Source organism: Delphinus delphis, chromosome 19 (genome assembly GCF_949987515.2).
Source record: "Delphinus delphis chromosome 19, mDelDel1.2, whole genome shotgun sequence".
Taxonomy (NCBI): Eukaryota; Metazoa; Chordata; class Mammalia; order Artiodactyla; family Delphinidae; genus Delphinus; species Delphinus delphis.
Genome location: NC_082701.1, coordinates 47,018,646 through 47,034,834, shown reverse-complemented (window position 1 = coordinate 47,034,834; position 16,189 = coordinate 47,018,646). Strand labels below are relative to the sequence as shown.

General features: G+C 48.3%; 1 protein-coding gene across 2 annotated transcripts in view; it reads left to right on the top strand.

Annotated features, from left to right (window-relative positions):
• Positions 1–16,189, top strand: part of SMG6 (SMG6 nonsense mediated mRNA decay factor) — a 236,582-nt gene that overhangs the window by 107,521 nt on the left and 112,872 nt on the right. For both annotated transcript variants that reach the window (XM_059997290.1, XM_059997291.1), the window contains exon 13: positions 11,916–12,117. In XM_059997290.1, coding sequence (XP_059853273.1) covers positions 11,916–12,117 — 202 coding nt within the window. The remainder of the gene's footprint in view (positions 1–11,915; positions 12,118–16,189) is intronic.

Here is a 16,189-nt window from a genome sequence, read left to right as displayed (position 1 = left end):
CCTCTCAGTCTCTCTTTCTCTCACACCATAGCTTGCTCTGTTTCGTTCCTTCCCCTCGATCTTGCTAATTTTTACTGCGAACTGTTCATACTCACCGTCTCGGCAGCTGCCTGCTGAGTCTGGGTGGGTGTCAGTCAGTGTGTGTGAGAGACTTGGTTTCTTTCTCTCCCTTTTAGTCTATCTCTGTGCATCTCTCAGGCTCTTGCTGCTTCTCGTGCTGTCCTGCGCACTCTGTCTCCTTGCCTTCCTCTCACGACGTTGTAGTATGTGGGGAATGGTGAGAGCATGCACCCCTCTCTCCCACTCACTTCGTCCCTGTCCCCGCAGCACATCCCGCCCCCTCTCCCTGTCTCTTTGTGTTGATGTGGGATGTGTTGGTCTGGGGAGTATGTGTGTCTGCTGGGTGTTTCTCTGTAGATCTTTTTGTTTGTCCATATGACATGTGGTAAAATATATATATGTGGCAAAGTTTGCCATCTTACCCATTTTTAAGCATACAGTCAGTGGCATGGTACATTCACGTTGCTGTGCAGCCAGGTAGGGCTATGTCTTGTGTTTGTAGCGATGTGTGAGTTGTAGATCTGCGTGTGCCTGTTTGGGTCTGGTTGTCTATGTGTGTCTGGTTGTGTGTGTCTGAGTGTGAGAGTGTGTGAGTGTGTGTGTGTGTGTGTGTGTGTGTGTGTGTGTGTGTGTGTGTGTGTGTGTCCGTCCCCGGGGATTTGTCTATCGAAGGCTCTTTTTTTTTTTTTGCGGTACGCGGGCCTCTCACTGCTGTGGCCTCTCCCGTTGCGGAGCACAGGCTCCGGACGCGCAGGCTCAGCGGCCATGGCTCACGGGCCCAGCCGCTCCGCAGCATGTGGGATCTTCCCGGACCAGGGCACGAACCCGCGTCCCCTGCATCGGCAGGCGGACTCTCAACCACTGCGCCACCAGGGAAGCCCTATCGAAGGCTCTTTTGGTGTGCCTTTCCATGTCTGTCTATGTATGTGGGTCCATGTGCTGTGTCCATATCTGTGTCTGCGTCTCTGTCTATCCTGGTGTGTGGATCTCTTTACAGGGTTCCTGTGTCCCCGTGAGGAATCTCTTTCACTGTGTGTCTGTCTCCATGTCTCTGTGTTCATATATATGTCTATGTCTGATTCTTGGGCCATGTCAGTCCATGTCTGCTTCGGTCCTGTCCATGTCTCTCTGCGTGTGGCTGTGTCCTGTGGGAGTGTTTGTATATGTTCCTGAATGTCTGTGCCCAGGACTGCCTGTGTCCGTGTCCATATTTGTCTGTGAGTATGTCTCTGTGTGTCAGTCTAGGTCTCTCTGTTGGGGGCAGGGGATTTCTGTATATGTGGATGCAGGGGCTGCCTCGCCTGTGTCTCCCTGCCTGCCTCTGCCTGTCCCTCCTGCCTGTCTCAGCTTGTCTTGGCTTGTCCCTGCCTGCCTCTTTGCTTGACTCTGTTTGTCTCTCTCTGCTGTCTGTGTATCTGTTTCAGGGGTCAGCAAGCTATGGCCCATGAGCTCAGAATGGTTTACATTTTTAAATGGCTGAAAAAATAAAATAAAAAGAGTAAGACTTCATGCCTTGTGAAAAGTGTATGGAAGTCCCGTTTCAGTGTCCGTGAAGTTGTGCTGGAACCCAGCCGTGCTTGCTTGTTTACACTTGTCTATGGCTGCTTTCACACTGCAGCAGTGGAGGTGAGTAGTTGTGACAGAGGCCGTATGGTCTGCAGAGCCAGAGCTATTTACTCTCTATCCCATTATAGAAAAAGTTTGCCAGCTCCTCATCTATATCCACGTTCCTATGTGTCTTGTTCTTCTGTACGTTAGGGTCACTGTGTGTGTGTTTGTGTTTGCGTAAGAGTGTCCTAATGTGTGTGCACGTAGGTGCCTGTTTCTGGTCAACTCTGTTGACTGTCCGTCTCTCTCCCTCCCTCTCCCTTACTCTTTCTCTCTTCCTATCTGTCTCTCCCTTGGTGTTTCTGTCTCTCTTTCTCTCTGTTTAACTTTTCCTTCTCCCTTTCTCCCCTCCCTCCATTCCTCCCTCCCCCGTCTGCTGTATTGTCTCTGGCAGGTGTAGTGCACTCAGGGTTCCTTCAGGCTCTGTGTTGGGTGTATATGTGTGTGTTTGGGAACAAGCATCCACACCCAGCATCTCATCATTCTTCTCCAGTGCTCTTCCCTGGGAGGGGGAAAATACTGGACGTTGGAGGATGGATACCTAGGATGGTGCCAGTGGCATTTCTAGGGAGTGGGGAGGGGTGCTTCTCTGGGCTGGGGACCAGCCATGTGAGTCTCCCAGACTCATGGGTGACCCACAGAGGGAAGACTGCAGCAGAGATTTCTGGCCAGCAGTTAGACCCTTCTGTGTGGACTATATAGTCTGACTCTTTCCTGCATTTCCTTCGTCCCATTTCTTCCTTGCTCCTCACCCCAGGAAGCACCCCTTGACCATTAAGCCTGCCCTCCCCAGGCAGCTCTAGCTCTGTACCCATGTGAGTGATGCTCACAGCATCAAACAAATCTTTGCAGCTTTCCTGTGAACGCTTCTAGGTTTCAAAAGGCACTCCAGGCTGAGGCCGCGTGAGCCAGGGTTGAGCTTGAGCTGGGGAGCTGTGGACACACAAAGGAACAGACCAATCTGCTGGCTAGGGGGCAGCTGTTTGCCAGCAGTGTTCACTGAAGAGTTAACATGTACAGCCTCAAAGTTTTCAGACCCTTAATCTAAGATGCCGACTAGGCAATTTGCAGTTTTGGAAAGAAACTGACAAGGAAGGGCTCTGCTCTCCAAGTATCTGAAGCCACTGCTTCTGAGCATGTGCAGGGGTCACGGAGTGTTCCTCCCTTCCTCTCGGGGGGTGGGGAGGCAGACCATCTGTCCCTGGAGCTTGGGCCTTCTGGGTCACCCCACCTCACAACCTTAGATATGGTCCACCCAGCCCCTGTTTGCCCATATCCTGGCCATCAGGCCTGCTGACTCTCTTCTGCGACCTGTCTCCCTTTATCCCTCCTCCCTCTCCTGCTCCCTTTGGCTTTTGTTTGGCTGAGGAAATGGAAACCTCACACAGGAAGTGCTGGGCTTCATTTGCTTGAGGTGCTGAATCTGTTTTCTCTGTGGATGCTGGAGCAAATGGCCCATTGCCGGCTCATGCGAGCTGCTGCCCATCTTTGGGCAAGGGCTCAATCTGCAGCTGGGCACGTGGTCCAAGTTACATCCATCCCCAGCTGGGCTTCACCTCCAAGGCTACAGAAAGGCAGAGGGGGTTGGGACACTCGAATCAAATTTGCTTAGTCTTTTCAGACTTTTCTGCACAAGGATAGCAAATCTGACCAAATGATATGTTGAATCTGATTGCTTAGTAAACAAGTTCCTGTAGCTGTAACTTACTTTTTGATGAGTCCAGTTTAGGCTAGAGAAGTCAGTGTGGTAGAAAATGGAGTCCCCTCCTGCACTGCCTCCCTTTGCAATCAGGATCAGCGGCTGGTTGTCTCTGGAATGCAAGTTTAAGTATAAAGGGGGGGCTCTGCCATCCTGGGGCCTGACCACAAGGCATGGTGGTTTGAGGGCTGGTGCCACTGTTGGACAGAACAAACCTGGTCTGACCACCACTGAGGGTCATCCCACCTCATAGCCTTCAGATCCAAACAGTGGAAAGTGGAATAAGAATTTACCTCCCTTCTTTCTAGTTTCTCACGTAACTGCCTAACACTCACCGAGTGAAGCTGTGGTTGAGAGATTGGCAAGGTACGGTAGGTGGTTCTTCTGTAGGTTTCAAAGTGACATCTTATACCCACTGATCTTCCATACTGTGGAGCCTTTTCTTTTAAGGCCATAGGGAATAACATACTCCAGACAGTTCTGTAGATGTCAGAACAGTCATCCCTCTGACACTCTTAAGGTCCTTGTGCTGCTCTTCATTTTGGAGGGTTTAGGAACGCTCTCAAGAGAGTAGGAAGGAAATGGCTTCCACTTAACGCCTCTCCTTTGCATGTTTTCATTGGTCTTCGCCTGCATTTGTTCTCTGCAAAGACAGATTCCTCACTGATCCTATGATAAGGTGACCAGATAGCCTACATGGTAGTTGGCTTCTCCTCCAGAAATTCCCTGCTCCCAAATTGTCTCCTTGACACATTTGGACCCTTGTTTAATCTTGCTCCCTTCATTCTCTTTCTGTCTTTCATTGTGTTACCATCTCTCCTTGCACAGTTAGTCATTTCGAAGCACCTCCACTTTTTCAGGGGAATTGTAAAGCGCATCAGTAGTCTCCTTGGTTCTCTCCCCTTTGCCCATATTCCTCTTCTTTCTGGTCAAGTTTACTTTTCCTAGGCAGTAGCCACTTAGGCACATATGGACCACTTAGAATGATGATGACAGAACTTCACTGACACTGCAGAGTGACAAGGGCAGGATTTCAGGGCTGTTTGTGCCTTCCCACAGCAGTGGCACTTAGTAGGTGTGTGTGCTGGAGTCAGCACGGAAGTACGTTGACTTCCCATTTGTATCTGTTAGGAGTCGTAATAGGATGGCTTTATATCCCAGGAGATTTTGGTGCAGAGGATTGTAGCAGGGTGTGGAAAGGTGCCTCGAGCCACTGTAAAAGGCAGTGTAGAGTGCTTTGGTCTGGTTAGAACAGACCACAGTGTTTGGAGGGGCCGTGTACTTATGGGGGTGGGGGTGGAGTGGGGAGCACAGTTTCTGTGCCAGGCCTCTTGTTAGAGGGGAGGGGCAGCTACTCCCCGCTTTACCAAGTGAGCATGAGGCAAGCTGTGAATGTCAGGTGGTGGAGAGGAGCAGAGCAACAGGCTTCCACGAGCCTAAGCATAGCCCCCTTGCTCCCCAGGACCTTTGGCAAGGCTGGGGCAGTGGGACAACCTACCTCATTGCATAGTCTCTGCTGAAGCCAAATCTTCCCTCATCTTGATCTCTAGTTCTCAGTAAGTGAAAGAGTCAGGGGACTTTGAGAACATCCAAACCTAGCCCAGCTGTGGCAGTTGGTTTATTGCTTTCAGCTGGTACTTGAACCCAGGTCCTGGTCTTGGAGGCTTTCCCAGGTTTAATCCCCAGAGCTTTCTCTGCAGCTGTATGACACTGCGCTGACCCCGAATGAGGATAGGAAAATAGAACCGGTGCCAAGCCAGAGTCTCTTTTTCATTTGGAGTCTGGCTGTCTGCCCATGACCAGGGTTACATAATGGGAAACATAGCTGGGGCTCTGGAGAGCCCGCGTTTCACCAGGCTGCCCAGACCTTCGCATTCTGATGCTATATATCTTCCTAATTGTAGCTCGGATGCATTTATCACACTGTTGGATTGGAGCACTGTTTAAAAAAAAAAAAAACTCCAGAAATTCCTGGACTTGCTGCTTTTCCATGGCTTGTCTTGTATAGTCTACAGAGCATGCTGGAAAGGGCTCGTAGGGAGCCCTCTGAGGTGCCGTCACACAGGGAGACATGGGGATATGGAGGGAGGATGCAGTAAGCTCATTTCCGCAGGGAGCCTACACGTGTTGACCCTGTAGACGAGACAGAAATTCTTGAGTTAAAAAAGCAGCTCATTCACTCGCCCTCATAGGGCAGTTCTGAAATAAGAACTAATCCCAAGTCTAATCGGCACCCCTTCAAGGACGCTTAATACGTCTTCCCAGAAGGGCATTTTGGGAGGTCACTAAGTAATAGTCCATCAGCACTTCCCTGAAGGAAGTGGTGGTGACTGTGGGAAGCCCCTTTGCTACCCTGGCTCCCCACCCAGTCTCCCTGGCTCCGGGTTGGGGCGTCAGCACTATAGCCTGGCACCAGGGGGTTCCTCTTCCTCCAAGTGCTGAGTGTGGGGCACACGTGATCTCTCCCACGGCAGGAGCTGCTGTCCCCTCCCCACTCCTCCCACAGGACTTCTTGTGAGAGGAAGGGGTGTTGGCCCAAGGCTCCAGTCTGACCCCAGCAGGGTACAGCCGCTGACCCCAGGGAGAGTACTTTCCAGCTCTGGGCTGAGGTTATTTGGGTCCAGTGTGTGCTAAACTAAGAAGACGTGTTGGAGTGGTTACAGCTAAAAATTTAGAGAGGCAGGAACCGTGAGAATCCGCACCAGGGAGGCCGCCGAGGGCTCCACTCATGCCGTGGCGATGTCAAGGTCCCCTGGGGGCTGCTCTTTCCCAAACACACAGTGCTGATGGGTTTAACACACCACAGTGATGCGACAGAGGCTATACATCTGAGTGTAGCTTGGGAGAACTGAAGTCAAATAGGCACTGACCTAGAGAGAGGTTGAGGGAGGCACAGTTAGAGGTACTTGAGAAATCCTGGAATAAGGTTACCGTGACCTGTTGTTGGCCATAGGGCTCCAGCTGCACTGCTTAGAACATGAAGTTTGTGTTCTTCGAGTAGTGCAGGGTGACTGAGCTGCAGATTGATTTTGCCCTATTGGGCAGAATTAATTTAGGTTGGGCACTCTTCCAAGGGCCCAGGTTGACTTGTTTGTATAAATTAGGAAGGCAGAAAGGATCTTCTTTAACTGAGTCTTGTATTTTTTAGCCGTCACCTAATAAGCAGCTATTATTCTTGGAGGATGGTATCTTGCTGCCCATGTCTTAACTCCTAGAATAGTGATCCCTGATAACTTTGTCTCCGGTTTATATCATGGTGGCATCTGGAAAATACACTGTAGTTCCTAAATCTCAGAGGGAGCTGCATAGTTCTCCTCCTACCCTCCCCCAGTCTCTGCCCCATTCTGTTGAGCTGCCTAGCCCCGTTACCAGAACCAGATCCTCGGCCTACTGAGAACAGAGTTGGCATGACATCCTGGCTTTCCAAGGAGCTTACTAAGCTATTTCAAACCCAGGTACTATTCTTTTGACTCCACCAGACTTGTTGGATTCAGGTCCATTTCTGTTATTACCTGCTCACTTCCTGCAGTTTTGTCCAGTTGGGTGGGAAGTCCTCCAGGGCAACAGTGGTCTCATGTTGGCCATTGAACCCCACGTGAAGAGTTGTGGGCTATAATATGATGGTCCATAGGCAAACAGGTTTTACAAAGAGGATATTACATATCTTAAGAATATTTCTCTTGCTGTGGCCTTTTGCCTTTCCCCTTTTGTGTTTATAGTTCATGGACTTTCTCTTTTTCAGTTTCTTTGTGCCTAGTTTCTATGCCATCTTAGCTGTATTTCCAGAGCGTCTCACTCCAGAAACCAAAAGACCCAACTCGTTTCCCATCTGTACTACTTCTCTGATCTTCCGTAGCTCCAAAACACAATGCAGGGCTTCTTCTCACTCACCTCTTTCCGGGTTTGTTCTGCAGCTGTGGAGTTTGAATGTTAGTGTTTAAACAAGCTGGTATTACACAGGAAATGGCCACCTCCACAGGCCCCTGCAGGCTTGTAACATGGGGTCATTGTACTTGATATTAATCACCAGTCAGCCTGTTCCCCCAGTAAAAATACGAAGGGGTGTGTGAGGCCTAGTCCTCCTTAGACTTGCCAGAAGGATGGCCTGAGCCCTGGTCGGGCCTTAGTACTCCATTCTCCAAACTGTCTTCCTCCTTCAGTCCCGTCCTCGGATGGAGTTTGCAGAAAAGTTCATTCTTGACCTCTTCCCTATAAAGCTGGCAGATCTGCCTTTCTTTCTGAGTTCTAGGAAAGAGATAGGTTGTTGTGGTATAACTTGCCTCGCATATCTCACACCTTAATCTTTCCGAGCGTGACGTAGTTAAGTAACAGATCGTATGAGAAAACTCCAAAATGGTAGAAACACAGAAACCCACTGGTCCACCTGAGATCAGGACTTCTCAGTTCCTTGGACTGAAGCTGCTTTTCTAATGCTGTTTGCAGAACTAACCCCAGCCTGAAGGTTTAATCTGATTCCCCAAGTCAATATCCCCTCAAACAACCAGCCAACAGTGTGTATATTGGTGCATTTCTGTGAAATGTGTTTCCCTAGTCACCTGGGCTGGCCTGGGCTGCATTGTATCGGCCGGCAGCTGCACTGCACTCAAACTGACAGCTACATTAAACCTTGGAATTCTGAGGCAATAAAAAGTAAATTAACTCTTATTTTTTTCCTTTCCTGGTGGAGTAAGTGAATGCATGTCTGTGGGGAAGTGGGTGAGCCTTGGTCCTGAGTGCATACCTATAACTAGCCACTGCTGGTCTGTCCCAAGCTAGGACCTGGTGTTCAGACTCCAGCCAGAGGTCTGCTTTCCTGGTGTGTGGTGTGTTCTGTGGGGTTGGGCCACCGGGTCACCCTACCACTGCTGATCCCTGCCCACTAGTCACATCACAGCTGCATGAGAGGCTCCCTTGCCACCATTCTGAGAGCCATGAACAGACTCATTGGATGCAGTTTCATGTTCTCTGGCTGCCTTGTGTCTGTTTGGTGGGATTTTTTTGGACTCTGGGAGCTTTCCCAAAGTATGAGTTGGGACCACAACAAGCCAGAGGGACTTGCCCAAGCCTATAGCACCCTAGAGGGTCCATTTAGAACCAAAGTGGCTTGAGAATGTCTGAAAACTCTTGGGGAGTCATTTTCCAGGCATTTCTAGAAGATTGGGAGCTGTTTAAAGTTCCTCTCGGCCACCAGAATTCGACTTTGGGCTCCTTGGCCCAGGCCAACCTTGAATCCTTAGAATCCAAGGACTAGATTGGGGTGAAGGTTGGAAGGCACTCCCAGCTGGGGTGAGGACTAGAGCAGGAAAAGGCGAACTTTTCCCCTTCTCAGACAGGAAACCCTGTGTTCACCCATGGAACTGACCTCTCAGCCCAGAGGCCTGATCGGGGTAAGCTGAGGTGATGTTGCCCAGCTTCCAGGAATCGCCTCATACTTCTGCAAATATCTTAACTTCTGAGTTCAGACATCTCACCTAGTTTTTCAGAGTACCTCTTCCTTTTAGTATTAGTTTCCTGACACTCCCCTCTGCCCCACCCTCTGTGGGGGTCACCGTATGGTCCCTGGGTGTCCAGTCAGCTGTGTTCATGTTCGTGGTGCTCAGTGAGAGAGGAGAGAACTGATGATATGTGAAGTGATCGGGGGCCGTCCCACTGCAATACCAGAAGAAAGTGGCCACTCAGAATCACACACCAGTCTGACGGGATCAGGGCAGAAACGACCCTTCATCGGAGCATTTTGTGTATTCCCTTGGTTCTGCTCAGTCTAGCTTGGCCCTTGGGCCACTTTACATTTCTGAGTTGGGAACTCAGGATACTTCCTATGTCTTTTGGCATCAGCTGCTATCTTACAAATCAATACTAGGGTAGGAACACTCACCCGCTTCATTTTTGCAGTGAGTCTTAAGGTTTTGGCACAAGGTGGGTGGTAATGGGCAAAAGGCAGATGTGGGCAGGGGTCCCTAGTAGTGGCCAGCAGCCGCTGGGAGGAGTCAGTTTTGGTTTATCTGAGCCTTAGGGGACAGGGAGCATGGTAATGAGAACCACATGGTACCACATATTCCTTCGTCTTGGATCCAAGATGGTAGGGGTGGGAGGATGAGAGAGGGATGTGGGGCCTCCCATTGTGGCAGCCGTGGGTAATTTTCTGCTGCCTCTCCCCGGCTGGAGATGCTGCTGCCCTCACCCCCCACCCCCATCTACGTCCTGAAGCAGCCTTGACCTGCACAGCACCAACCGAGGCCCCCAAGCCAAGAATTCAGCTGGGAGACTTTTCACCTTCTTCCTTCTCACTGTCGTCTTTCCTGTTTATTTTCCAAATTGCTGCTCTGCAGCGGAGCAGTGCCTGTTGGCCAGAGCTCACCAGCGCTGTGGGAGCAGACTCAGGCAGTGGGCTCAAGTGGCCAGCAGGGCACTGGGGGAGGAAGCGGGGAGCTGGAAGAGCCTCCCTGTGCGTCTCCCATGGGCAGCGCTAACCTCGGAGGCGGCCCTGAGCAGCCCTATCACATCCGGTGCTTGTCTCTGCAGCCGGGACCGGAGGATAAACTATCAGAGCTGTGGGGCAGTGCATCATTCCTCTTATTATTTTCTTCTCTGCAGATGGGGTCGTGGAAAGTTCAGTTCCTTTTAACCCTCGAAGTTCTGTTTATTCTACAGCTGGTAGCCTGAATGCTGCGTTTCCCATTACATCACAAAGGGGCTCAGGCAGATCTCTGCACTAAAACGTGTTGCAACTGTTTATTTTTTTCCATATTTAAACATTTCTGACAGCCAAGCTCAGCCGGGCCAAAAGATGGAGCTTTGTGAATGAGCCTGGTTGTCGGTGTCTGTGCAGGGAGAGGCTTTAGAAAACTCGTGTCCCTCCGGTGATGCTTCCCAAACATGTTCTTCTTCCTGGGCAAAGCCTGTGAGGCGAGTTACTTGTGCAGTACATGTGTGTTGATTATGTGCCGTCGTATGATTAATGGAGCTGTGTTCCGCCTGGTTCCCAGGACACTCTTGAAAACAAGATGTTTCATTTCATTGCCTTTTCCTAGTGCAGTGATTACAGTAAATAAACCAGGGCAGCCTCCTTCCACCTGGAGCCAGTCAAGGAGTCCCCACACCTCTGTCGCACTTTCTCCCCCAGCATCACCTTCAGTGCCCTGTCCCTTGAATGCCCTCTTCGCTGCCATCTCCCAAAGGCTCCCAGTCTCCAGGAGAAACACATTGCTTGGGTCTGAGGCCCCTCCCTAGCAGATCTGGCTCATGCGCAGTGACTCCTCTGGGAAGATTCCAGGATGTGGCTCGCTCTCACAGCTCTCTTCGCTTCTTGCCTCTTGCCGCTCCACCTCTTGAGCGTAACTGTAAAGCTTTTCTTTGTTCTTCTATGCAGCTCACTCCTTCTAGAGTACAGCTTAGCATCCACAGGGCATTCCCTGTTCCAGAGTCCCTGGTTAAGGCCGTCTTCTGGAAAAGGGAGCCAAGTCTTGTACGGCCCAGGGCCTATGGATTTGGCAAGCCCTGGCTCTGACTGCAGTTTGGCTATTTGAGCTGCGTCCTGTGCAGACAAAAACGAAAGCTCTTCAGGATCGTTAGCACCCATCAAAGCAGGGATATGAACCACAGTAGATGTTTGACAAATGATGGTGACGGAGAAATGAACCTTCTTTTTCTCATTCTGCCCTGGAGTTTGAAATGAGGAGAGCTAGACTTTGGATTTTCGAGATGTGTTAGGTTCAACCAGGACTCGGTGATGTGCAATTAGGAATGAGCAGCCATCCCAGTTTGCCCAGGACTGAGGGGTTTCTGGTGACATGCGACTTTGGGTGCTAACATTGGGACAAATCCCAGGCCAACCAGAACAGCTGGTCACCCTATAGCTAACCTTCCACAGGTGAGGGAGAGGAGAGGGAGAGGGATGGCCAAGGCAGCACTGATACTGGTTTGTCGGCCGAAATGCATGGGAAGCCTTACCCTCCTGGGAAGATCTTGGCAGGCCAGGAATGTGGTTTTTGGTGGGTGTGTTTGATTGTTTTCCTACTTATATGTAGGAAGAGATTTCTGAAGCATTGTGGGGGACTGGGGTGGGAGGTAATAACCACATGACTCTTTGCCTGGTGTAACTGGCCCCTCTGGCTGTGTGGGAAGAGGGGAGGTTGGCACTGTGTTGCTGTCTGTGTGGCATATACTTGGCTGGACAGGAGTAGGGGAATTCTGGGAGCTGCCTCAGGCACTGGTTGTCTTGAGTGTTTGAATAAGTGTCTCAGGCACACTGTCTGGAAAGGTGACAGGACCTGCATTAGGCAACTGATTCTCTTAAGTTCTTTTTCCTTTCTGGTTAGGATTAAAAACTCCCCCTAATCAATTTCAACTTTGCATAGATGGACACACACCCACCAGATTACTGCCACGGGCGCAATTTTGTATCCTAGCGTTTGGGGTTAGATTTCCTGACAGATGCCAGCCGCAGACAGCATAGTGCCACGAGTACCTCCCTGCCCGCAAGTGCTCAGAATACTTTAACTGGTCCCTCTTTAGAGCTGCTCTCCTTTTCTTACCATCTTTCTCACAGGGTTGCTGTGGATGTCTGGTCGATGCTGGCTGATTTCTGTAACATACTGACTGCAGTGAATCAGTCTGAGGTGCCACTGTACAAGGACCCGGACGATGACCTCACCCTCCTTATCCTGGAAGAGGATCGGCTTCTCTCGGGCTTTGTACCCTTGCTGGCTGCCCCTCAGGACCCCTGCTACGTGGAGAAAACCTCGGATAAGGTCAGCCCCAGGCCAAACATCCCTCCCCATTCACCCCTCCTCTTAATTCTCCAGACCTTTTTATTCTTGGGAAGTTTTCTGTGCAAACGGAACATGATTAAGTCATTGAGAAGGGTGTTAAGGGAAAATATCGACCTTTTAGCCGCTGACATCCAGCTCTGCGTCCTGAAAAAAAAAAGCCCTCTCGACTTCCTTTGGTGTGTGTGTGCGCTCACTGGCATGTTGTATATACGATCATTTCCTCACTTGTTTAAATAGTGCAGCTTGTGTTGGCAGTGCTCTCACTCAGCTCCAAATGGTTTGCATCATGCTTAAAGCACCCTCCTTCCTCCCCCCTTTCATCCTTCCCCCCAGCCACAAAACTCTGCACTAGGAAAACAGCCAGGGCTTTTTCCCTTCTCTGAGGAGGAGAGTGATAAATAGGTGACTAGAGAGAAGCAGACACCATGTGTTAACTTACAAAAAAAGCTTTTAGGAGTATGAAGCATTCCCCGCTGCCTGGTTTCTATTTTTCTTCCTCCGAGGACTGTGTTTTAACCTGAACTTTTCCCTCGTCTGTCTGTTTATAGAAAACAAAGCCCATTGCCTGTTGCCCTGGTGGGGACTGTGGAGCTCGTAGTCTCTGCTTAACAGTTGGGTCTGTGGCCAGGTGTGGAGAGTAGAGCAGTCCATTCTGCTTCACACTCCTGTGCAGCGGTTGCTAGGCTGGGGAAGTCGTGCCCACAGACCCTGGGAGCAGGGTCTCCTGTGCCGAGCAGGGGAACTCAGTGACTGACCCCTCTGTGGAGTTGTTAGCATCACATCCCCTAGGGGAGAGCCTTTTGGTGGAGAGTCCACAAGTGGCTTCGCAGAAGAAAGTCTTTTGACCTAGATGAAGTATGTATAGAGGTGTAGGTAGTTGTTTTTTGTTTTTTTTTAATGTCAGATAGTAAAAACTAAATTCTAAGCATAAACTACAAATATGAGAGATTTTATGTTGAATATAAAATTTTTTTAACTCATTCTTAGTGAAAAAAGAATATATGTTCCTTGTAGACAAGTAAAAAGAAGAAAAACGTATCCACAGTCGTTCTACCAACTGGTAACACAACTGTTATTTTTGCTAATTATATACAATCATATTTAACTTATGGTATAAACACACACTTTTTTTTTAACAAAAAAACTGGGGGTCATATTATACATGTTATTTATAATTTGCTTTTTTCATGTAGTATCTTTTAATGTATTCTTATTTGGAATCATTTTTGATGATCACTTAGTATTCTTTTCTGTGCCAAGATTTCTTTTTTTTTTTTTTTTTTTTTTTTTGTGCCAAGATTTCTTTAACCAGTCTTTGCTTTATTGAACCAAGGGACTGTCCTGAATTTTTGAACTACTATAAACAGGTGATTCCTTATAGCAGAATTTTTTTCATATATTCCCTATGGTTACATTTCTAGACATTGACATATCAAAAGCTCATACTCTTTGGGTACATTTAATGGCTAATATTGGGAATGTGAGAACCTTTGTCTCTCAAAAGGAGTACTCATTTTATGCTTTTCCAATGAAAAGTTGGAATAAAATCCTGCTCTTCTAGTCTCAGAAGGGAATAATAATAGGGAGTTGTAGTGTGTGAGGCAGAGGACAGCTAACAAAGTTCAGAATTTGTGGAAGATGTTTGGTTAGAAGAGTTGGAAGAGAAACTGGGTAGCCATGGCTTGGGCCAGGGGAATCCTAGTACATACTGTTTTTCTGTGATCACAGGGTGGTCTTGACACTGGAGGGTGCTTTTGGGAGTTGGCGATGGGGTCAGCTGTCTTTCAGTGCAGAACAAGGAAGGAGTCCTGTCCAGCTTTAGACTTGCTAAGCCCTGTTTTCTCATCAGCTCTCCCAGCTTTAGCGTTAGCATATGATACATGTGTATGGTACAGTATATGGTAGATACAATATGTGACCTGGCAGAAGAACACAGAGCCGGTGATCCATGCCCTCAGCCTGTGGTCGTGAATCACAGGCTGCCCGGGGCAGTCACAGCTCTTTGAGACTAAGGTGGGTCTCCACTTCAAGGACTGTGAAATAGGTGTGCCCAACACAACATCTCCCCCAAACATGGTCTTTCTTCAGTCTTCCCATCTCAGTAAATGGCAGCTTTGACTTTGGGGGTGCTCATGTCAAAATTCTTGGGGTTATTCTTGGCTCCTCTCTTCTTCTCACACCTCCATAACTAATCCGTCAGCAATCCAACTCTTCCTTACCCTCAAAATAAACGCAAATGCAACTCTTTCTTACCACTACACCCAAGTTCAATTCAACAAAATGCCTTCTGACTGGTTTCTCTTATTCCTCCCTCCTCCTACTCTCCAGTCTGTTTTCAACACAGCCACTGGAATGATCTTTTTAAAACATCAATAAGATCATGTCACTTCTTTGTTCACGGTCTGATCCAGCTCCTGCTGCTTTCCTTGTGCCCAGTATGCCCTAGTCACATAGGCGTCCTTGCTGTTCCTCAGACAAGCCACACACTCGTGCCTCAGGGTCTTTGTACTTGCTTTCCTCTTAACCTGGAACACCCCGTCCCCAGATACCTGTGTGGCACTCTCACTGCCTTCTCAATGCCACCTTGTTGGAGAGGTCTTCCCTGGCTACCCTATATAAGATGTTACATGCCATCCTTTTCCTTTTTGTCTGCTTTATTCTCCATGGCAGAGAAGAATAACACCTCTTGAATATCTAGCGTGTATCAGTCCCAGGACGAGGTAATTCTGTCCAGTATTTCATTAAGTCCTCACAATATGCCTGCCAAGTAGGTATTTGTACCTTCATTTTATAAAAGAGACAACTGAGGCTCAAGAGAGGAGTGAAGAATGATGGAAACATAGGAAACATCTCCATGGTTGACCTGGAAGATTAGTATGGATGTGTCCAGAGGGACTTTTTAGGAACTCTTGACCTTTTAGATATCTGAAGAAGATAGACATCTTCTCCAGCTTCTAGTGTTCACTACTAAGAAACGTGAAGTATCTCAAAGACTCTGTAGCAGCAACACGAGCCGTTTCACTGCTGGTGGAGGTTAGTCACCATGTTTGGTCCAGCCTGGGTGCTCACTCAACAGGCATTCACTGAGCGGCCTGTATTACACACCTGCACACACAAGAGAAATCCAGACATACAAGGCAAACACCCTCCTAGTTTGGGAGACAACTTACGGCATATACAAAGATGTGAGAAGCAACCTAAGTTAATTTGAACCTATAGGAGGAACTCTTGAAATTTTGTGGAGTCGGTAGTTTCCCAATGAAGGCATTGCTCAAGGAGCACTGATTTGGCATTAACCTATCACTGTACTTCCCAAGCATGTTCCCCGAAACTCTAGTTTTATAGGTTCTTAATAGTTAGGTGAAAAAAAGAGTTTCACAATCATGTAAGTTAGGGTAACACAATATTAGACAGAATCCATTACTGAAAGGCTTCTTGGAGTTTTCATGTGGTGTACGTTGCGAGGGGGATACCCTTTGCTATCTTTCCCAAACTTGCTTCACCCTTGATCTTTCTGATTTACTGAACATCTTACAGGATTAATATTCTGCCTGAAAGAAACAAACCATGGTAGAAAACCCAGGTATGGGATGAGTAAGAGGTGAGAAAACAGGTTGCTGTTGGGATTATCCAAAAGTAAGATAAAGAGTACAGATTAGGGTAAAAGCAATAGAGTGGAGCTGGTTGCATTTAGAGAGAAACATCACAGATGTTGAAAATTAGAGCCAACTAGGAGAAAGTGATCTTAGGTTCGTTGAGTGGCTGCTCGGCACCTAAATTCAGAGGTTAAGTAGCTTATCCAAGGTTATGTAGCTAAGTGAGGAAATACAGGATTAGAATCCTTGTCTGTATGACTTCAGAACATCATGTTCTTATGAATGGTTTGACATCTAGGATTTGCTTCAAAATAATGTGGGAAGGAAGGTAGACAGGAATGTAGATGGGAAAAAAAAGGCCAAATATTGATCATTATTAAATCTGAATAATGGGTACATGGAGTTTAGTATTCTACTTCTGTATATATATGAAATTTTCCATAAGAAGAAGTTTT